Source organism: Choloepus didactylus, chromosome 12 (assembly GCF_015220235.1).
Source record: "Choloepus didactylus isolate mChoDid1 chromosome 12, mChoDid1.pri, whole genome shotgun sequence".
NCBI classification, from domain to species: domain Eukaryota; kingdom Metazoa; phylum Chordata; class Mammalia; order Pilosa; family Megalonychidae; genus Choloepus; species Choloepus didactylus.
The window spans coordinates 34,339,083-34,357,948 of NC_051318.1; the positions used below are offsets into that span (position 1 = coordinate 34,339,083).

The 18,866-nt window shown below is 36.0% G+C and overlaps 1 protein-coding gene across 1 annotated transcript in view; it reads right to left on the reverse strand.

Moving 5' to 3' along the window:
- Positions 1-18,866, reverse strand: part of ITGBL1 (integrin subunit beta like 1) — a 252,793-nt gene that overhangs the window by 25,348 nt on the left and 208,579 nt on the right. The window contains exon 8 of the mRNA XM_037800214.1: positions 5,510-5,626. Within this exon, the coding sequence (XP_037656142.1) occupies positions 5,510-5,626 (117 nt within the window). The remainder of the gene's footprint in view (positions 1-5,509; positions 5,627-18,866) is intronic.

An 18,866-nucleotide genomic window follows, 5' to 3' on the forward strand; every position in this document is an offset into this window, starting at 1 on the left:
AAAAACAATATTGACATAACATGAAGACATTTAGATGTCACTCGAGACAACTGTGGTACAGGGAAACATATGTGAACTAAAAGTCACAGTTCAAGTCCTGGGTCTTCCACTTCTTAACTATGAGGCATTTTATGAATTATTTAAATCCATCAAATTTTGCAAAACTTTCTGTTTATAAAATGAAGAGAACAGGGACAATATTTTAGGGTAGCTTTTGTGAAGACTGCTTGAGATAAAGCACTTGGTCAAAGAATTATTTCAAAGGGCTTTTAAATTTGGCTCACAGGAAAAAGAAAGGAGAAAATATTTTTGGTTAAATTGAAAGTGTGTTATAGTTGGTTAGAGAGAGAATAGATAGATAGACATACTTATGTATTAGATAGATGATAGAAAGAGATGGAGCTCCAACCTTCCAAGTAGTATATGCATTTTGGTTTGTCCAACAAGAGTACTCAACTGCATTATAAAAATTTTCTTGAAGTGGCATAATTACATTCTTTTAATATGATTCCATGCCCAATTCACCTCAATTGTACTGGAAACCTGGAAAGAGCTGTGATCAGCATGCATCAGTCTCTACAATAAGAAGTCTTTCCAAGACTGAGATCCTTCTCCTGTCTATTGCCGGCACATTCAACCCCTGGGACCTCAATTTTCTGTTACTTTTGTTGACTATCTCTTAACTCTCTCACTCTTTTGTTGGACAGTTTATGAGTTTCAGTAAGAGCTTGTTTGGGTCTGAGTTACATCATGGAAACTGAGGGTATATCTCCTGTGATTTTGTAGTTAAACTTAAGAGTGCAGTCTTGGAGAACATAAGATGGTGGCTAGGAGAGACAGGGTAAAAAAACACCTCTGTGCAAAATACTAGATAAAAGCCAGAAAGTGACCCAGAACACCAGTTCCAGCCATGCACCAGCTGGACAAGGTCTGCTAAATCCACAGGGACCGTGCACTTGGTGAAACCGAGAGTCTACATTCTGAAACAAGTGAATAAGCTTGCTGAATGTCCAGCAGCCACGCTGTGGTGTGGGGAAACCATGGGTTGGTGTTTGGAGGTGGACTAGTTCTTTTAAAAAAAACCCAAAAGCGGCTACAGATACAGCAGCAAGAACCACACAGTGAAGCGTGGCAGGAATGGGCTGTGCAAACCCCTCAATATCCGGCATGGAAGATAGCCTTTCGTGCACTCGCTGCTAATTGTTTTGGAGCGAGGCAGGCAGAGGTGAGTCAAAAGGGGAAAATAACCACTACCCTTGCAGCCATCTTCCCGGCAGGCTGGGAACGCTCCTACCCAGTGCTGGAGCCACAGCCCAGAGATGCACCAAAAAACCCAGTGCGACAGAAAGTGTTTCCAGCAACACAAGCACATGCCACAATATCAGGCATGGACAATAGCCTTTCACACACCCACAGCTAGTTGTCCCAGAGCTGGGAAGGTGGAGCTGTGCAAAAAGGGGGACATTAACATGCCCCATACAGCCATCCTTACAGCAGGCTTGGAATGCACCTACATGGACCGGCAGCCCAGAACTTCCCTTGAGGGGCAGTGTGCACTTGTGATGTAGCACAACCTTCCCTCAGCAGAGCCCCTAGAAGGGCATGGCTTGGAAGAGGGACCCACTTGGAAATCCCAGGGACCATATGCCAATACCAAAGACTTGTGGGTCAGTGGCAGAGATAATTTGTGATGAGACTGAAATGAAGGTTTAAACTCTTGCAACAGCCTTAAATCTCCAGGAACACCTGGGAGGTTTGATTATTAAAGCTGCCCTCCCTCTCTCTCACTCAGACACATGCCCCACATTCAGGGCGGACAGCACCAACAACACAGACAAACTTGGTGCACCAATTGGACCCCACAAGAATCAGACCCCCACACACCACAAAGATAAAGTTGGGGGGAACTGACTTGAGGGGATTAGGTGACTCACAGATGCCATCTGCTGGTTAGTTAGAGAAAGTGTACTCCACCAAGCTGTAGATCTGACAAATTAGAGATTCATCTTTGAATAATCCTACGTATCCTAAAAGAACCCTATCAAGTAAAGCAAATGCCAAGAGGCCAAAAACAACAGAAAATTTTAAAGCGTATGAAAAAAACAGACGATATGGATAACCCAAACCCAAACACCCAAATCAAAAGATCAGAGGAGACACAGTACCTGGAGCAATTAATCAAAGAACTAAAGATAAACAATGAGAGCATGGCACAGGATATAAAGGACATGAAGAAGACTCTAGAAGAGCATAAAGAAGAAATTACAAGAGTAAATTAAAAAATAGATGATCTTATGGAAATAAAAGAAACTATTGACCAAATTAAAAAGATTCTGGGTACTCATAGTACAAGACTAGAGGAAGCTGAACAACAAATCAGTGACCTCGAGGGCCACAGAATGGAAAATGAAAGAACAAAAGAAAGAATAGGGAAAAAAATAGAAAAAATTGAAATGGACCTCAGGGATATGAAAGATAAAATAAAACGCCCAAATTTAAGACTCATCGGTGTCCCAGAAGGTGAAGAAAAGGGTAAAGGTCTAGAAAGAGTATTCAAAGAAATTGTTGGGGAAAACTTCCCCAACCTTCTACACAATATAATACACAAAGCATAAATGCCCAGTGATCTCCAAATAGAATAAATCCAAATAAACCCACTCCAAGACATATTCTGATCAGACTGTCAAATACTAAGGAGAAGGAGCAAGAGAAAAGCAATTCACCACATACAAAGGAAACAACATAAGACTAAGTAGTGACTACTCAGTGGCCACCATGGAGGCAAGAAGGCAGTGGCATGACATATTTAAAATTCTGAGAGAGAAAAATTTCCAACCAAGAATACTTTATCCAGAAAAGCTCTCCTTCAAATTTGAGGGAGAGCTTAAATTTTTCACAGACAAACAAATGCTGAGAGATTTTGCTAATAAAAGACCTGCCCTACTTCAGATACTAAAGAGAGCCCTACCAACAGAGAAACAAAGAAAGGTGAGAGAGATATGAAGAAAAGTTCAGAACTAAAGAGATTCAATATTAGTTCATTAAGGGACAATAAGAGAGAGAGGGAAAAAATATATATGACAAACATAAACCAAAGGATAGGATGGCTGATTCAAGAAACACCTTCACAGTAATAACGTTGAATGTAAATGGATTAAACTCCCCAATTAAAAGATATAGATTGGCAGAATGGATCAAAAAATATGAACCATCAATATGTTGCATACAAGAGACTCATCTTAGGCACAGGGACACAAAGAAATTGAAAGTGAAAGGATGGAAGAAATATTTCATGCAAGCTACAGCCAAAAGAAAGCAAGAGTAGCAATATTAATCTCAGATAAAATAGACTTCAAATGCAAGAATGTTAGGAGAGACAAAGAAGGCCACTACATACTAATAAAAGGGGCAATTCAGCAAGAAGAAATAACAACCATAAATCTTTATGCCCCCAATCATGGTGCCGCAAAATACATGAGACAAACACTGGCAAAACTAAAGGAAGCAATGGATCATTCCACAATAATTGTGGTGGACTTCAACACATCACTCTCTCCTATAGATAGATCAACCAGACAGAAGACTGTTAAGGAAATTGAAAACCTAAACAATTGGATAGATGAATTTGATTTAACAGACATATATAGAACATTACATCCCAAATCACCAGGATACACATTCTTCTCTAGTGATCATGGAACTTTCTCCAGAATAGACCATAAGCTGGGACATAAAATGAGCCTCAATAAATTTAAAAAAATTGAAATTATTCAAAACACATTCTCTGATCACAGTGGAATACAATTAGAAGTCAATAACCATCAGAGACTTAGAAAATTCACAAACACCTGGAGGTTAAACAACACAGTCCTAAAATAAATGGTTTATAATGTAGAATGCAGGGGAACTAGCGATAGAGAGCAATTAATGAAGGGGGAACGATAACCCAGTATGAACAGATAAGCTATCGTGGGTAAATTTAACATTCTGGGAATGCCCATATGGTTTGTTAATTGCTGATGAGTATGGTAGGAACAAGTTCACAGAAATGTTGCTATATTAGGTTATTTTCTTGGGGTAGAGTAGGAACATGTTGGACTGCCTTGTTCTCGTATGTTTGAAATGTTTTTTTTATTGTATGGTTTTTTTTTTAATTTTTTTTTGATACAGTTGATTTTAAAAAAAGTTATTTAAAAAAAAATTTTAAAAGTATGCAGAGCCTCCTTGAAGAGCTGGTGGAGAATGCAGGGGTATTGGGCTCCCCCACCTCGATGGTTGCTGATGTGCTCACAGTCATAGGGGACTGGTGGTTTGATGGGCTGAGCCCTCTACCACGGGACTTGCCCTTTGGAAGACTGTTGCTGCAAAGGAGAGGCTAGGCCTCCCTATAATTCTGCCTAAGAACCTCCTCCCAAATGCCTCTTTGTTGCTCAGATGTGGCCCTCTCTCTCTAGCTAAGCCAACTTGGCAGGTGAAATCACTGCCCTCCCCACTACTTGGGATCTGACACCCACAGGAGTGACTCCCCCTGGCAACATGGACTATGACTCCTGGGGAGGAATGTAGACCCAGCATCATGGGATGGAGAACATCTTCTTGACCAAAAGGGGGATGTTAAAGGAAATGAAATAAGATTCAGTGGCAAAGAGATTCCAAAAGAAGCTGAGAGGTCACTCTGTTGGGCACTCTTACGCACAATATAAACAACGCTTTTTAGGTTCTAATGAATTGGAAGAGCTAGCAGTAAATACCTGAAACTATCAAACTACAACCCAGAACCCAATAGAAGACTATTGTATAAAAATGTAGCTTAAGAGGGGTGACAATGTGATTGGGAAAGCCATATGGACCACACTCCCCTTTGTCTCGTTTATGGATGGATGAGTAGAAAAATGGAGGAAGAAGGAAAAAAAAAAGGCACCCGGTGTTCTTTTTTACTTTAATTGTTCTTTTTCACTTTAATTTTTATCCTTATTATTTTTGTGTTTGTGGTAATGAAAATGTCAAAAATTAATTTTGGTGATGAATGCACAACTCTATAATGGTAGTAAACATTTGAATGTACACTTCGTTTTGTATGACTACATGGTATGTGAATATATCTCAATAAATATGAATTTAAAAAAAAGAGTGCAGTCTTACTGCTTTATTTCAAATTTTTGGGTGGTACTTACTTTCTCCCCATCAATGTTTATACGCACAACAATAAAAATCATGTTACACTGCTGAGATGCAGCCAAGTCTTTCACTGTCTTCATAGTACTTAGTTCAGACTCACCCATCTTTTATCAGTACTGTACTATGTATTTGGACATACCCTTAATTCAAGAGTTCAGGAAAATAAAGGTCATTACAAACCTAATTGTATATTGCTTTTAGGTCTAATTGTGTGTTGCTTTTTGTTTATGTTCTTTGTAACAGAAAATTAAGAAGGAGGATAAGTACAATAAGAACGGAAGGTGAAGCATGTTGCATGCAAGTGGCACGAGGCTGTGAAAATTGTTTCTACCTCCACAGACCAAGCTGTCCAGATCTTCACAGAGACGATCATCACACTCACACATCTTGCCGTACACCCTCCGGTCTCCTGGAGGATAGCAAGTGCATTTGCCACATTCACATTTACCTGAAAAATATAAAGAGAGAGCACACTCATTATGAGATTCACAGAATCCGTGAGGCTTTCAAAGGAAACAAGTGTACAGCAACCCCAAAGCTTCCAGACCAGTTCTAGTCTGTGCTTGATAATAGTTGGGCAAATAACTTTTCTTAACTCCCTAAGGTAGGCTGAAGTTAAACCACAAATGCCAGGGAGGTCAAGAATCAAAGTGACAATTGCTGCCTCAGAAGTCATTCACATTTACAGCTCTCTATTTTTTGTTTCATTTGTCTTTGAAGAAAAATTCATAGATTAAACTCTCTGGGTATTTCATATTCAACTTATTTTGATGACACTAGTTAACATAACTGATTCAGTTTCATGTATTTTTACATAAATTGGCATGATGTGGTCTTTTTATTATTTTGATCTTGTCTCTGCCACATGAGAGAAAGTGTTTGCTGAAACATTTCAAGTTATATATTTTTGTGATTGTTTAGAGTCTATTTTACATTCCTAGATCTCATATTAACATGGGACGTGTCAAAGTAGTGACTATTATTATTGACTTAAAATTTAAAAGTACAAAAGTAAACATTTTCTGGAATGAGTTTGAGCCATAGTTGGAAATCTCTTAATTATCATTATGGTGACTTTCATCATTATTTCTTGAGCTGTAACTATGTGTCAAACACTGTAATTCCTCGCAATATATCATTTTGTTTTCATTTCAGATGGAATTAAAGTTAAAATGAGGCCAAACAGGATTAGGGTGGATCCTATTCCAATACAACTATTGTCCTTCCAAGAAGAAAAAAATCTGGCACCAAGACACAGAGAGGAGAACATCATGTGAAGACGGAAACCCAGGGTAGAATGCCGTGTGACAACTGAGACAGAGATGGATGCCCAAGGATGGCTGGCAAACCACCAGAAGCTAGAAACATGCAAGGAAGGATAATGTCCTACAGATTTCACACTTGTAGCCTCCAGAACTGTGAAACAATAAATTTCTGTTGTTTTAAGCCACCTAGTTTGTGGTAATTTATTGTGGCAACCCTGGGAAACTAAGATATATGCTTTGGCTAGCATGATTACCACATTATTGAACAGGAAACTGAGACTTAGTGAGGCCAAGTAACTTTCTGTGCTGACCCAACTAGTGAGGGACAGCTTCAAAATTGATATCCATGCCCACTAACCTCAAAGTCTGTACACCCAACCATTAAGCCATACAGCATTTTAATATTTTCATAACAAAACATCAGGAGGTTCTATGAAAAAGTAAAGAAGTTTCCTTCGTCTGAGGGATTGGTACTAGGTTGCCAGAGATTCAGCTGGATGACAGCGCTCAGAGACATCTGTTACTCCCTGTCATTAGTCCAACCATCGTAATTACACAACCCACTGAGACGATCATCAGATGCTTCAGGGCTGACCCTGCCATGCTGTTAGTCATTCATTTGCTGCACTTGTATCTTGTTAAAGAAATTCTGAGTTGGTAGATGATAGAGGAAAGAAAAATTAGTATTTAGAATCATATAATTTCAGAGCCGTAATTAAAGATTATCTAACGCAGTGATTCATAATCTCTTTTGGTGGAAGTGGTGGGGTCATGGTCCCTTCGAGAATCGGGTAGAAGCTGTGGCAAAAGAGGGGGTTGTTCTGTTTGCCTTTCAACAATGTTCCCCTCCTACTTGGAGGTAGTCCCAAGTTCAGCAGGAGGCAGGGGTCCAAACCACCCACACCCTCACTTAACCCTCTTCCCACATCCTGGCAGCTAGAATGGGATACACCCGATGCTCTCAGCTAAGATTTTGATTCTTGAGGGTGAAAAGCTAAGTCATGAGGTCTGTGGCAGTGTGGCAAGTACGATAGCGTGAAGGGAGTGTCCACCGTGAAGCCCAGAACACAGTGGCAGAAGCAGTGGAAGCAGGGACTGGTTCCAGGCCATGCTTTGCTTTCCTGGATTCCTAAATGAGCTGGATTGCCCAAGCTTGTATTCTGAACTTAACACCCACCTCCCTAAAAAATTCCTTTTCTGCCCCAGTCAGTCAAATTGGTTTCTGTTGTTTGCAATCCAAAACCCTAACTAGTACACCCCAGATCTCTCCCTGGAAAAATATTCCAACACACATTTACATTTTATCAAATGTCAGGAGGATCCATGACTCCCCTCAATTTATTTAATAAATGAGGAAACAAGCATACTGAGGCTAAGTGATTTGTCTGAGGTCAGCTAACAGACATTAGCAGTGTTGGTGGTAGATTTTCTGAGCCCGCCGCCTTTGGATGTGTATAAAAACTCTCTCTCATCATGAGTGAATGCTTCCAATAATGAAGGCTGTGAAGAAAAAAGAAAAAGAGGCCAAATCTAGGACCAGTATGGCCCAGTACAGTTAATTAATCCTTCATGGACTGAGATGAGAAACCACTAACATCAATCATATTATTCTTGAGAGATATGGCATTCGGTTACAAAGACAAAATCAACATTTATGTTTGAAGTCACATACATTTATTAATAGTGACAAATTTATTAGATAGCACATTTCTTTAATAAACATTAGCAGCTTTTGTCCCTCCTTGGAAAAGATGAATTGAATATTGGCATATGTGTTCAGGTATCTACATTTTATTGTTTTCATTGTGGACAGTTTCTGTCTCATATTCTCCTGTAAACTTGGATAGCAAAGTGATAATGTTTTGTTCTAGGAATATTTTGTTTCCCAATAGATTGTAACTTATCCTCTTCAAATATCAAATTTTTAATTAACCATTAGCAATTTTTATTATTTCTGGCCATGTATGTATTAGATTTTTTTTAATAAGATGACTTATTAAAGCAACTGTTAGCTGAATTCTCTTTATGGATAGAACCTTAATGTATTTTATAGGATACAGTGGTTTTTGATGAAAAGGCAAAATATATTACAGCAGGAAAGGCTAATTTATTGCAGACAGACAAAGAAGAGGAAATTCTGCATGCAATCCCATTAAAAAGCACATTTTTTTTTCTCTTTCAGTGCACAACTTAGTTCAGTTACTACTAAAACATATGCCTGCCAAGTAAATTCTCACTCATTCTTTAAGGTGCAAGGTAAATTTCAGTAAATCTTTGATTTTTGCACCTTTCTTCTTTATCTTCACAAAAATAGCAGAATTAACTGTACTTATGTATCCTTATAAGGTTTTGAATTAATATTTATTGAATTAATGCATTAAAAAGTATGACATTCATATAATCATGTAAATAGTTTAGCACATCCACATATGAGTTTTAATAGTAGAACCTGAATTTGGAATAGGATGTCTCATTTGGGTTACAATATATTTCCATTTGCCTGAGTGTCTTCATTTGCATTTCCAAGAGTTACATTAATTAAATGTGTCCTACAACAAATTTATCATCTTCCGTCACAAAACTACTCTTCTTGCGTCCTTTATCACCAAATCTAAAAAATATCAAGTCATATTTGATTTTTTTCTTCTTTTACTTAACTATTCTTCCCCTTTCAAATTGAAATTTCACAAAGCCAACTTTCTTATAACATACATATAATTATGTAATTTCCTTGCATAAATCCTTCTGATGCCCTCACACTTCCTTCAAGGCAGAGATCAAAGTCCTCCACAGAATTCTCCACACTTGGTTCAATTTGCCTTTCCAAACAGATTCCCAGTGCTCATTGCGTACTCATGTTTCAGTGAGTTTGCTTAGGTGCTCTATTTCTTTTCTTTGTTCTGTACCATTTTCTCTGTCTGGTAAAATCTTACCCAGTGTTCAATGCCAGTTCAAATCTATTCTTCTTTATGAAGCCTTCCTTGTCACCCCTATTTGCTTGCCTAGCAGAATTGCTCCCTGTCTCTAATCCCGTAAAACTTTGTTCACACTACTGGTAGAGCACAGAACACCAATTCTGTGCTAGGTAAGTACGTGCCTGAACCCTGTTATGATCCACACTGACAGTGACAGTGAGAACCTCACTGTGAGTGACACTCAACTGTGAGTGACAGTGAGAACCTCACTGACAGTGAGAACCCGTTATGATCCACACTGACAGTGAGATTTGTATACTCTTAGCAGTCGGCAAAGTTAATTTATATACTACATTATTATTAAATTATGTACTACATTAATGTAGTAGGATGGCACTAACATACAGATTTATAGACTTTGTTTTTATTTTTAAGAAGAAATTGAGTCAATCCTTCCTTTATTTATTAAATGGCATTGTTATTTCAATGATTGTTTTAATGCTATGGATATAAAACTGTAGATACTCAAATGACTATCAAATTAGTATTCTCATAAATAAGAACTGAGGATAGTGGAAATCTGCATATCTACCACTATGTGCTATTTTACATAACAAATTAAGAGAAAAATATAATGCAAGAGATCTCCAAAGAAATAAAAATAACCCAAGTAATTTTTAAAGGAGAAGACAATTCAGCAACAATTAAAGAGAGGATAGAAATAACTGTGTGGGAAGAAATTAATTAAGGCAACACCATCAATATCATCCAAGCAAAACATCTGAAATTCACTCTCCAACAACTCTGTCCACTCCTATTTCATTCTTACAAAGTAGATAATTTTTAAGCTCATGCAAAAATGCTATCCAAATGATATTTTATAGGGGATTACAATCCCCATGAATTACATTTTAAGGGTAGTTATATTAGAAAAGATAAGTAAGGAATTAAAGCAAAAATCTAGATGTTCTGATCAAAGTAGATTTTACATTAACTTTTAGAATTTGACACTTGTGTAAAATACAGAAAAACTCTAAAAAACACTGACAAGACAGCACAGTTTATAGCACAGTGTATAAAATGATATGCAGAGTTAATCATTTTAACAAACAAAATATATCTCACTTAATTTAAATCATTTAAATTAATTGAAATCATTTAAATTTAAAATTTAAATTTCATTAAATTAGTCAGATAACTAAACACCTTCTTTGAAAGATATGCATATGTTTTTCTTATAGTAAAATTTCCTGCAAAACTATATTAAATTTAAAAATTCAGGTTCACTTTTTCCAAAATATTTCTTACATGAAATTCAGTAAATATTTGTTAAGCATTTGTTTCATGTGAAGCACTTGATTAGGTGTGGGGTTATAATAATAACTAAGGAAGTAGAGTTTTGGTGGCAGGTGAGACCAAGTGAAGCAGAACAAGGAATTCAGAAACAGACCCAAGTATATGTGAACACTTGATGTATGACAAGGGGCACTTCAGAAAAATAACGATAACCCTTCACATAACTGGTGCTGGGGTAAACATTAACATTTTGTAAATAATAATCAGGAACTTTGGTTCATTAAAAAAAGAGAGAGTGCACAGGCGAGCTATAGAATGGGTGACAAAACCAGCAATGCTGTTTTCTGGCAATGGACTAATATCCAGAATATATAAAGGACTCCAACAACAGCAACAACAAATACACACAGTGCATTACAAACACAAGCAAGAATCCTGAACAGGTACTTCAACAAACTGGAAATTCAAATGGCTAGTAAATACATGAAACGATGCTTCCCCTCATTTAACTATATGGAAAATGGAAACTAAAACCACATGGAAATTCTACCCCAAACCAGTCAGAGTAGTGAACATTCAAATCTGACCATAACAAATGTTGGAAATGGCTTGGAAATATAGGACATGTCTTATAAAGCTGATGCAAGAGTAAACTGGTAGAATATTTTGGGAGACTGGTATTATCTAGTAAAGTTGACATGCATAATCTATGAACTGGCAGTTTAACTCTCAGTTAGATTCCCCAGAGAAAAGTGCACACATTTGTACCAGGAGATGTTCCAGAATAATCATAGCAGTACCATCCCTAAAAGCCTCAAAGAAGAAATGTCCCAAATATTCATCAATAATAGACTACATATATGCCAGGTATATTCTTAGATCAAATGCTGTTTATCACTGAATATGTAGGAAGCACAAGTATATGCCACATCATGCTTGTATCTTAAAAACATAATGTAGAGTGAAAAAAGCTGCTACAGACAATGCATGTTGTTTGATGGTATAATTCCAAAACAGGCAAGTGTTAACACCATAGTCTTTGGGGATATATACTTAGCTGAAAAACTACAAAGAAAGGCATAGAGTTGATAACCACGAAAGTCAGGATAATAGTTACCTTTACAGGAAGAGAGTATGCTATGATTGAGAAAGGATGAGGCAGGAACTGGCATTATTCTATTTCTAGGCATGGGTGATGGTTTCAGGTGTGATTACTTTAGAGTAATTCATAATGCTATACATTTTATCTTACGTTATACATTTATCTGGGCATAATAAATTTTTCACAAAATGAGGTTGGGATAACTGGGGAGCCATGTTGACAAAGATAATTAACCTGTCTCTTTATTTAACTCCTTGCAATTAAATATGTTTCAAACAGTTTTAAAATTTAAATTTAAAGATTTAAAACATAAAATCCTGGACACAAATATGAGTGGAGGTCTTCATAATCCTTGGGTGGAAAAGACTATTCTAAACCTTATACCAAACCAGAAATGTAAAAGAAAACATTGATAAATTTGAATATAAAATATTCAATTTATTTAAAGCAACAAAAAACATAAATAAGAAATATATACAATAAAATTTATATGTACAATAAACTGGAATATTTTCACAACTAAGGTAGACAACAAGTAAACATTACAAACTGAATAGATAACTCATATATAAATAACCAATGATCACCACTCAAAAGAAAAATTGACCAAAGACAAAAATGGGTCATTCACAACAGAATATTCAATAATATTATCAATAGTAAATTAATTATATGTCAGTAAATTCCACGATGATCAACTGCAAATGTGAAATAATTATACTTTGTTGGGAAGTCACTAGGTTCATTAAAATAGTTAAAATTCTTGAAATCTTTATGATACTAAAATTCTACTTGATATAACCTGGAAGAAACCTTCATTCATGACTTTTAGTATTTTCCCCACTCATGTTGCTGCAAGGTATATATAAACAAAGTATCATTATTTCAATAATAGTAAGAGAAATCCCTCTCAGTGAACCTTCCTTTCATCCTACTTGCAGGATAACTCAGTACAGCTAGTTTATAAAATGAAATTTTAAAAAGTAGCTTGGAGTTCATTGAGACATTTATAAAATAGATCACCTAGTTTGTATTTTTAGAAACTGGAAGATCAAAACTTTATACAGTAATTTCATTAGTTTTCATTCTTACTAACAATGCTGGAGTGCAGTTATAATCATTTAATTCTTTCACAAAATTGGAGACTGTTAGAGCTGGAGAATTCAGGAACAACGATGAAGTCCATCCAGCCCCCCGATTTACAGATGAGGAAAATTAAGCTCTGGGAGCAAGATTAGATGTGACTTGTTCAGGGTCACACAGTGGGTAAGGGGATGGATACATCGTCTCTCAACGTCATTCAGTGAGCAAGGAGATGGGAGATGTGCTGGTTTGTATGTATTATGTCCCCCAGAAAAAGCCATATTCTTTAATGCAATCTTGTGGGGGCAGACAGATTAGTGTTGATTAGATTGGAACCTTCTGATTGAGTGTGTCCATGGAGATGTGACCCACCCAACTGTGAGTGAGACCTTTGATTAGGGTGTGACCTCTTGATTGAATGTTTCCATGGAGGTGTGGCCCCCCCATTCATGGTGGGTCTCAAGTAGTTCACTGGAGTCCTATGAAGAGATCTCACAAATGGAGGGATCTCAGAGCAACTGGGAGTGACATTTTGAAGAGGAGCTCAGCTAAGAGAGGACAAAATGCCCCAAGAGCAACATTTTGGAGAGAACATTTGTTCTTGCTTAAAATAGGTTTGACTGGGCTCATCAGACAACTTGAATTATGGGTTAAACGTTGTGATATATATTGAAGATACAAAGCCAATGAAGATATTTAAAAGCTTCTAATAGTGGAGGAAATAAATATAAAATGTATATAATACAATTTTGATACAGCATGTAAGAATGCAAAGACAGAAATAAGCACAGGGTGACATGAGCATAAACAGCCTGCAGGGTCAGAGAAGTTTCCTGACAATGGCGACCGGGGATGAGTCTTAAAATATTTCTTAAATATCAGTCAGGTAAAGAAGAGGGGAAACAATGTTTACGGCACAGACACGCTAAAAGCATAGGCTCTGACATCAAATAGATGTAGCTTATAATCTTGGCACACCTGTGATTAAAGTTTATTCCTTGGAAGATAAATTAAACCTCATTTATCATGGTTGCACTATAGAAATTATAATCGTACCTATAACATTGGATTACTTTAACACCCAAATGTTATAACGCATATAAAGTACATAATACAGAGCCTGGTACATAGCCAGTGATCAGTAAATATTATATATTATAATTTTTTATATTTTTATGATAAACAAATGTGGGGAGGCTTGGGATTTCAATTACTCTCATAATATTTGTTCCCTGCCATCCTCATCCCTTCATCTCTCTCTAAAAAAAAGTGTATTTCCTGATCCAAAATGAGATTATTTAAGAAGGGCACTGTATCATCAAATGCACCTGTCAGCATGGTAACAGCAGACACACTTTCTACGACCTTATTTTCTTTCACGTTTTACAATGGTAAAAGACATACTTGCAGTACATGCTCAATAGTCGGAGAGTAATTAGAGGTTCACATAAAACAGAAAAAAGATTAGCACTTTACTAACATAGTCCTCCTTTGCTTAAAATAATAGGTTTACCATAGCAACCTGATTGCACTAGAAAAAGCTCCTGCCAAATGCATCTTAAGTTCCTTTGAAATTTCTATGAGAAGGAATTGAGCACTTGAGAAGTATAATATTCTGCACCATTTCATCTAAGTACAAATATTTTTTGTGAAGATAAAGCAATCTTCCTTCAGATATTTGCAACTTAAGAGGTGCCTTTCACCTTCCATCTCAAAAATGGGCAGTGGAACTTCTTATAATTCAAGACACATTGACATTGCAGATCAATTGCTGCCAAAGAAGAGATGTCCATGACTTTTAAAAATAAGGATAAATGTCAGCCCTCTGTTTATGCTGTCTGAGTACACAGGCACTAAAGTAATCAGTCATTGATGACGTGAGGAAATTAGACATTTAAATCAAGTCTGTACAATTACAGTATTCTGCTGTCTGCCACAGGATGTCGTAAAGTGAAAATGGAAAATGGGGGTGCCAGGCATAACTCTTTTTTTTATAAATTTATTTATTTATAATTCAAAAAGTTGTAGATTTACAGAAAAGCTATGCAAAAAATACAGCATTCCCACATACCCCACTCACCAATTATCAACACTCTGTGTTAGTGTGGTAGCTTGTTACAACTGATGAAAGCATATTATAATTATACTATTAACTACAGTCCATAGCTTACATTAGGGTGCACATTTTTTTCCAATATACCACGTGTTTTAGTTTGCTAGATTGCTTAAAGCAGATACTGTGAAATGGGTTGGCTTTAAACAATGAGAATTTATTAGTTTACAGTTTTGAGGCTGTTAGGATGTCCAAATCCAGGCATGATCAGGGTGATGCATTCTCTCCAAACACTGACTGCTGGTGATCCTTGGCTCCTATGCCACCTGGCAAGGTGCGTAGCGGCATCTGCTGGTCTCTCCCTTCTCTTCCAGGTTCCATTGATTTCAACCTCTTGTCTCCATGACTTTTTTTTTCCTCTCTCTCTCTGTATTCATTCATTTGTAAAGGACTCCAGTAATAGGATTAAGTCCCATCCTGAATGAGGTGGGTCACACCTTAACTGAAGTAGCCTCAATGAAAGACTACTTACAATGGGTTTACACCCACAGGAATGGATTAGATTTAAGAACATATTTTTCTGGGGTGCATATGGCTTCAAACCACCACATCACTTTACCACTAACACCCTGAACTAATGTGGTACATTTGTTACAGTTCATGAAAAAAATATTTTTATTATTGTACTAACTCTAAATATTTCATCGTTTACAATAGGGTTCACTGTGTCGTACTGCCCTCTGCTTTATCTTTTAATTTTGAGTCTAGTAACATATATATGACCTAAAATTTCCCCTTTTAACCAAATTTATATATATAATACAGTGTTGTTAATTACACTCACAATCACCAAGGAGGTTATTTAGACCTCTAAATTAGTTTATCTCATTATTTCAACCTTTAAAATAGTTTCTAAAATAACACTTAAAATTATTCAAAAAAGCTTCATTTTTTTCTAACAAAATTCTTATAAAATATGTGGTAATATCACACTCACTTACAAATGTAACTTATAAATTAACAGGTTCAATATTAAATAGCTAATGAATGACTCATGTAGGAAAGGTAGAGCTTAAGTGATGATGAAGCAATGTAACCCTCCATGAAACCCATTTAAAGAATATAAAGAACAATATGATCTCTTTTCTCAAGAACCATATACCATAGCAGAGGCAGAATCTTTAGGCGTGTTTTGGACACCAATCTGGGAAGGCAGGGCCTTAAGACCAAGAGTTGGGAGAGATAGGAACATTTAAAATCAATGATATGGTGACCGACAGCCATCTGGGTATGTGCCCTAGCTTCTTACTGCTCTTTTTAAATTTTCTTTTAACCATCACCTTCCACAGCAAATATCTGCACTCCTTTCTCATGCCGGGGCTTCTGAGCATGGGCAGGTAGCCTACAAAAAGCCTTTGTGAGAAGTAGTAAAAGGTGCCTTTTCATGGAAAAAGAATTCTAATAAAGGCACTCTCTGCAAGTACATCAATTAGAATAAGACACTCCTTCTTCTAGTTTGTATCGACCATCGACTGGGCAGCAGCCAGTGTCCTATTTCAGAAACAAGGTTTTACATTTCCACATTTCTGCAAACAGAAATCCTATCAAAACATGGCATATCCTTGGTATTGGTGATTTCGATTTCATTTGGGGGCATAAAAACACAAGAAACTGTAATTTACTGTATACAATTCTGTGGGATAAATATCAAAGGGAAATCATCAGTAACAAACGATATTCACCCATGGAAAAGAATGTTGTGGAAACTGTTGCTTAAAGGTGAATAGGAATTATCTGTGCAAAGACAGGATAGGGTGCAATCAGGCCCTAATTAGTTTTAAATTCTTGATTTTTTAACACTTTGAAAAAAATTAAGAAATTCAAGTAACTGTATCACTTCTTTAATACACATTTCAGTAGTGTGAATTAAACTTTTGTTAAAAAAATGTGGACTATCTTCTCAAACAAGGGATGATTAGATAATTTATTTTACAAATTGAGCCATGAAATCAATAGAAAAATACATAATCTAGTTTCCATCATAAACTGGTTAATCTTAAAAATCTAAGGAAAAATGCACTGTAAAGTACTATTTTCCACCAACATTTTTTATTTTTCTTTATCTCAGACTCTACCAACATTTATTTCCCAAAATCATCAGACATCAAAAAGAATATTGCATAATATGAGTGCACATGTGCATGAGAATGGATGTGTATATATACAAGTGAATTTAGTAATCATTAGAAATCATGTGAGCATTACTCTTAAATGTTACAGGGAAAAACACCTCTTTGTAGTATTCTTGTGCCTTCTAAGTTTGAAAGTATGTCAAAATAAAAATAATTTATAATTTATCAATACCCAAGTAAAACTCTAAACATAATTTTGTGTATATAGCCAAGATGTTATTTTATAAAAATAAGGTTTTATTGATAATATGCATATACCTATCCACATTCTGCACACACAATTTTATAAAACATTCCTTAGCATTATATTCATGATTTAAGCCATATTGTCGGGGGGGGGGGGCAGGGGGGGAGAAGCTATTCAAACATATGCAGGGAATTGTGTGGATAAGTCTTAAGTTTACTGACATAGCAAACTTTAAACTTGCTTTAACTTTGCCATTTTACAGCTCAGGAGCAAAATCAGTATCAATAGGTAACAGTTACAGGGAAGCAGAGTTTAATATACTGTAATAAATAACAGTCAATTCTACCAGTCAAATCAGTCCAAAATAAATATACTGCTGTGGTATAGAGTAGGTTCCCCATCACAAAAAGAATTATTTAAACCAAGGAGGGAGTCTTTCATAAGGATTAAGAGTTTGAGCTCTGGAGTCAGAAAGATCTAAGAACTAAAGCTCTCTATTCCTATTTTAAAATTTTAAAATTGGGAGTACATTCTTAATCAGTACCTTAAAAGCAGCTGAAGTAGGAATTTAGTTTTGCTTTTTTTTTCTTTTTAAGCATTACTGTTTGGGCTTCCAGATTACCAACATGATGTTTGTTTATGGCAGAGTATATAAAACATTAAACAAAATTAAAGAAATGTTTAATTTGAAGATTAAAGGTCTTCTACATGTAGCCGCATATATTATAATTTGGTATTTTGACATAATTGGAATTAGTATACTATTTTTCCCACCTAATAAATGTCTCACTCTAATAGGAACTTCTGCTTTCTTCCCACCCCATTCCATTAACAATGTTTCAAATAATTTATGATTTCTACATTAAGTAATGCTATTCCTTAAAAAAAAAATTATACTGACATTTCTCAGCCATGTTCATGAAAATCCAATTTACATTTGTCTCTACCTTAGAAATAATTGTTAGATGAGCAAACTCAGATACATAAAATTAAATAAATGGCTCCTAAGGCAACTAGTATTTCAGCAGCCAAGATCCTAGAGAAAAGGAAAGCATAGAATAATGAGCTCTACCTTCCCTGTAAATAATTCCTTTGAGGCATTTTCCAAGTCATAAACTATTTGGGGCAAGATGTTGAAAAGCCAAGCAGAAAGCAATATCTAAAAGATGAATAAACTAAGAAAAGCTTTTGACTTTTCCCCCTACTGGAAAGAAAAAAGTTGGAATTCAAGAACCTTTCTGAAGGAGAGTGCTGATTAATACCCCAGACAACAATTTGGAAATATTCCTACAGAATTCTGCAATTTTTTATAAACAATGTTTATACTCAAGCAAAACAGGAGCAGGCAAGTCAAGAGACAAGGCAAAATGACCAAAAACTAAAAGAGAAAAAATGTACAATAGAAAAAGATGCAAAAGTGATATAGGTGAGCTAACTGGAATGATCAATCATGGATTTTAAATACCTATGATTAATATGTTCAAGAAACTAAACTACTAAATGGAGAAATTACATCTATAAACAAATCAAATGGAAATTCTGAACTTGAAAATAAAATAACTGAAATAAAAAGCTCAATAAGCAGTTCTGGTGGT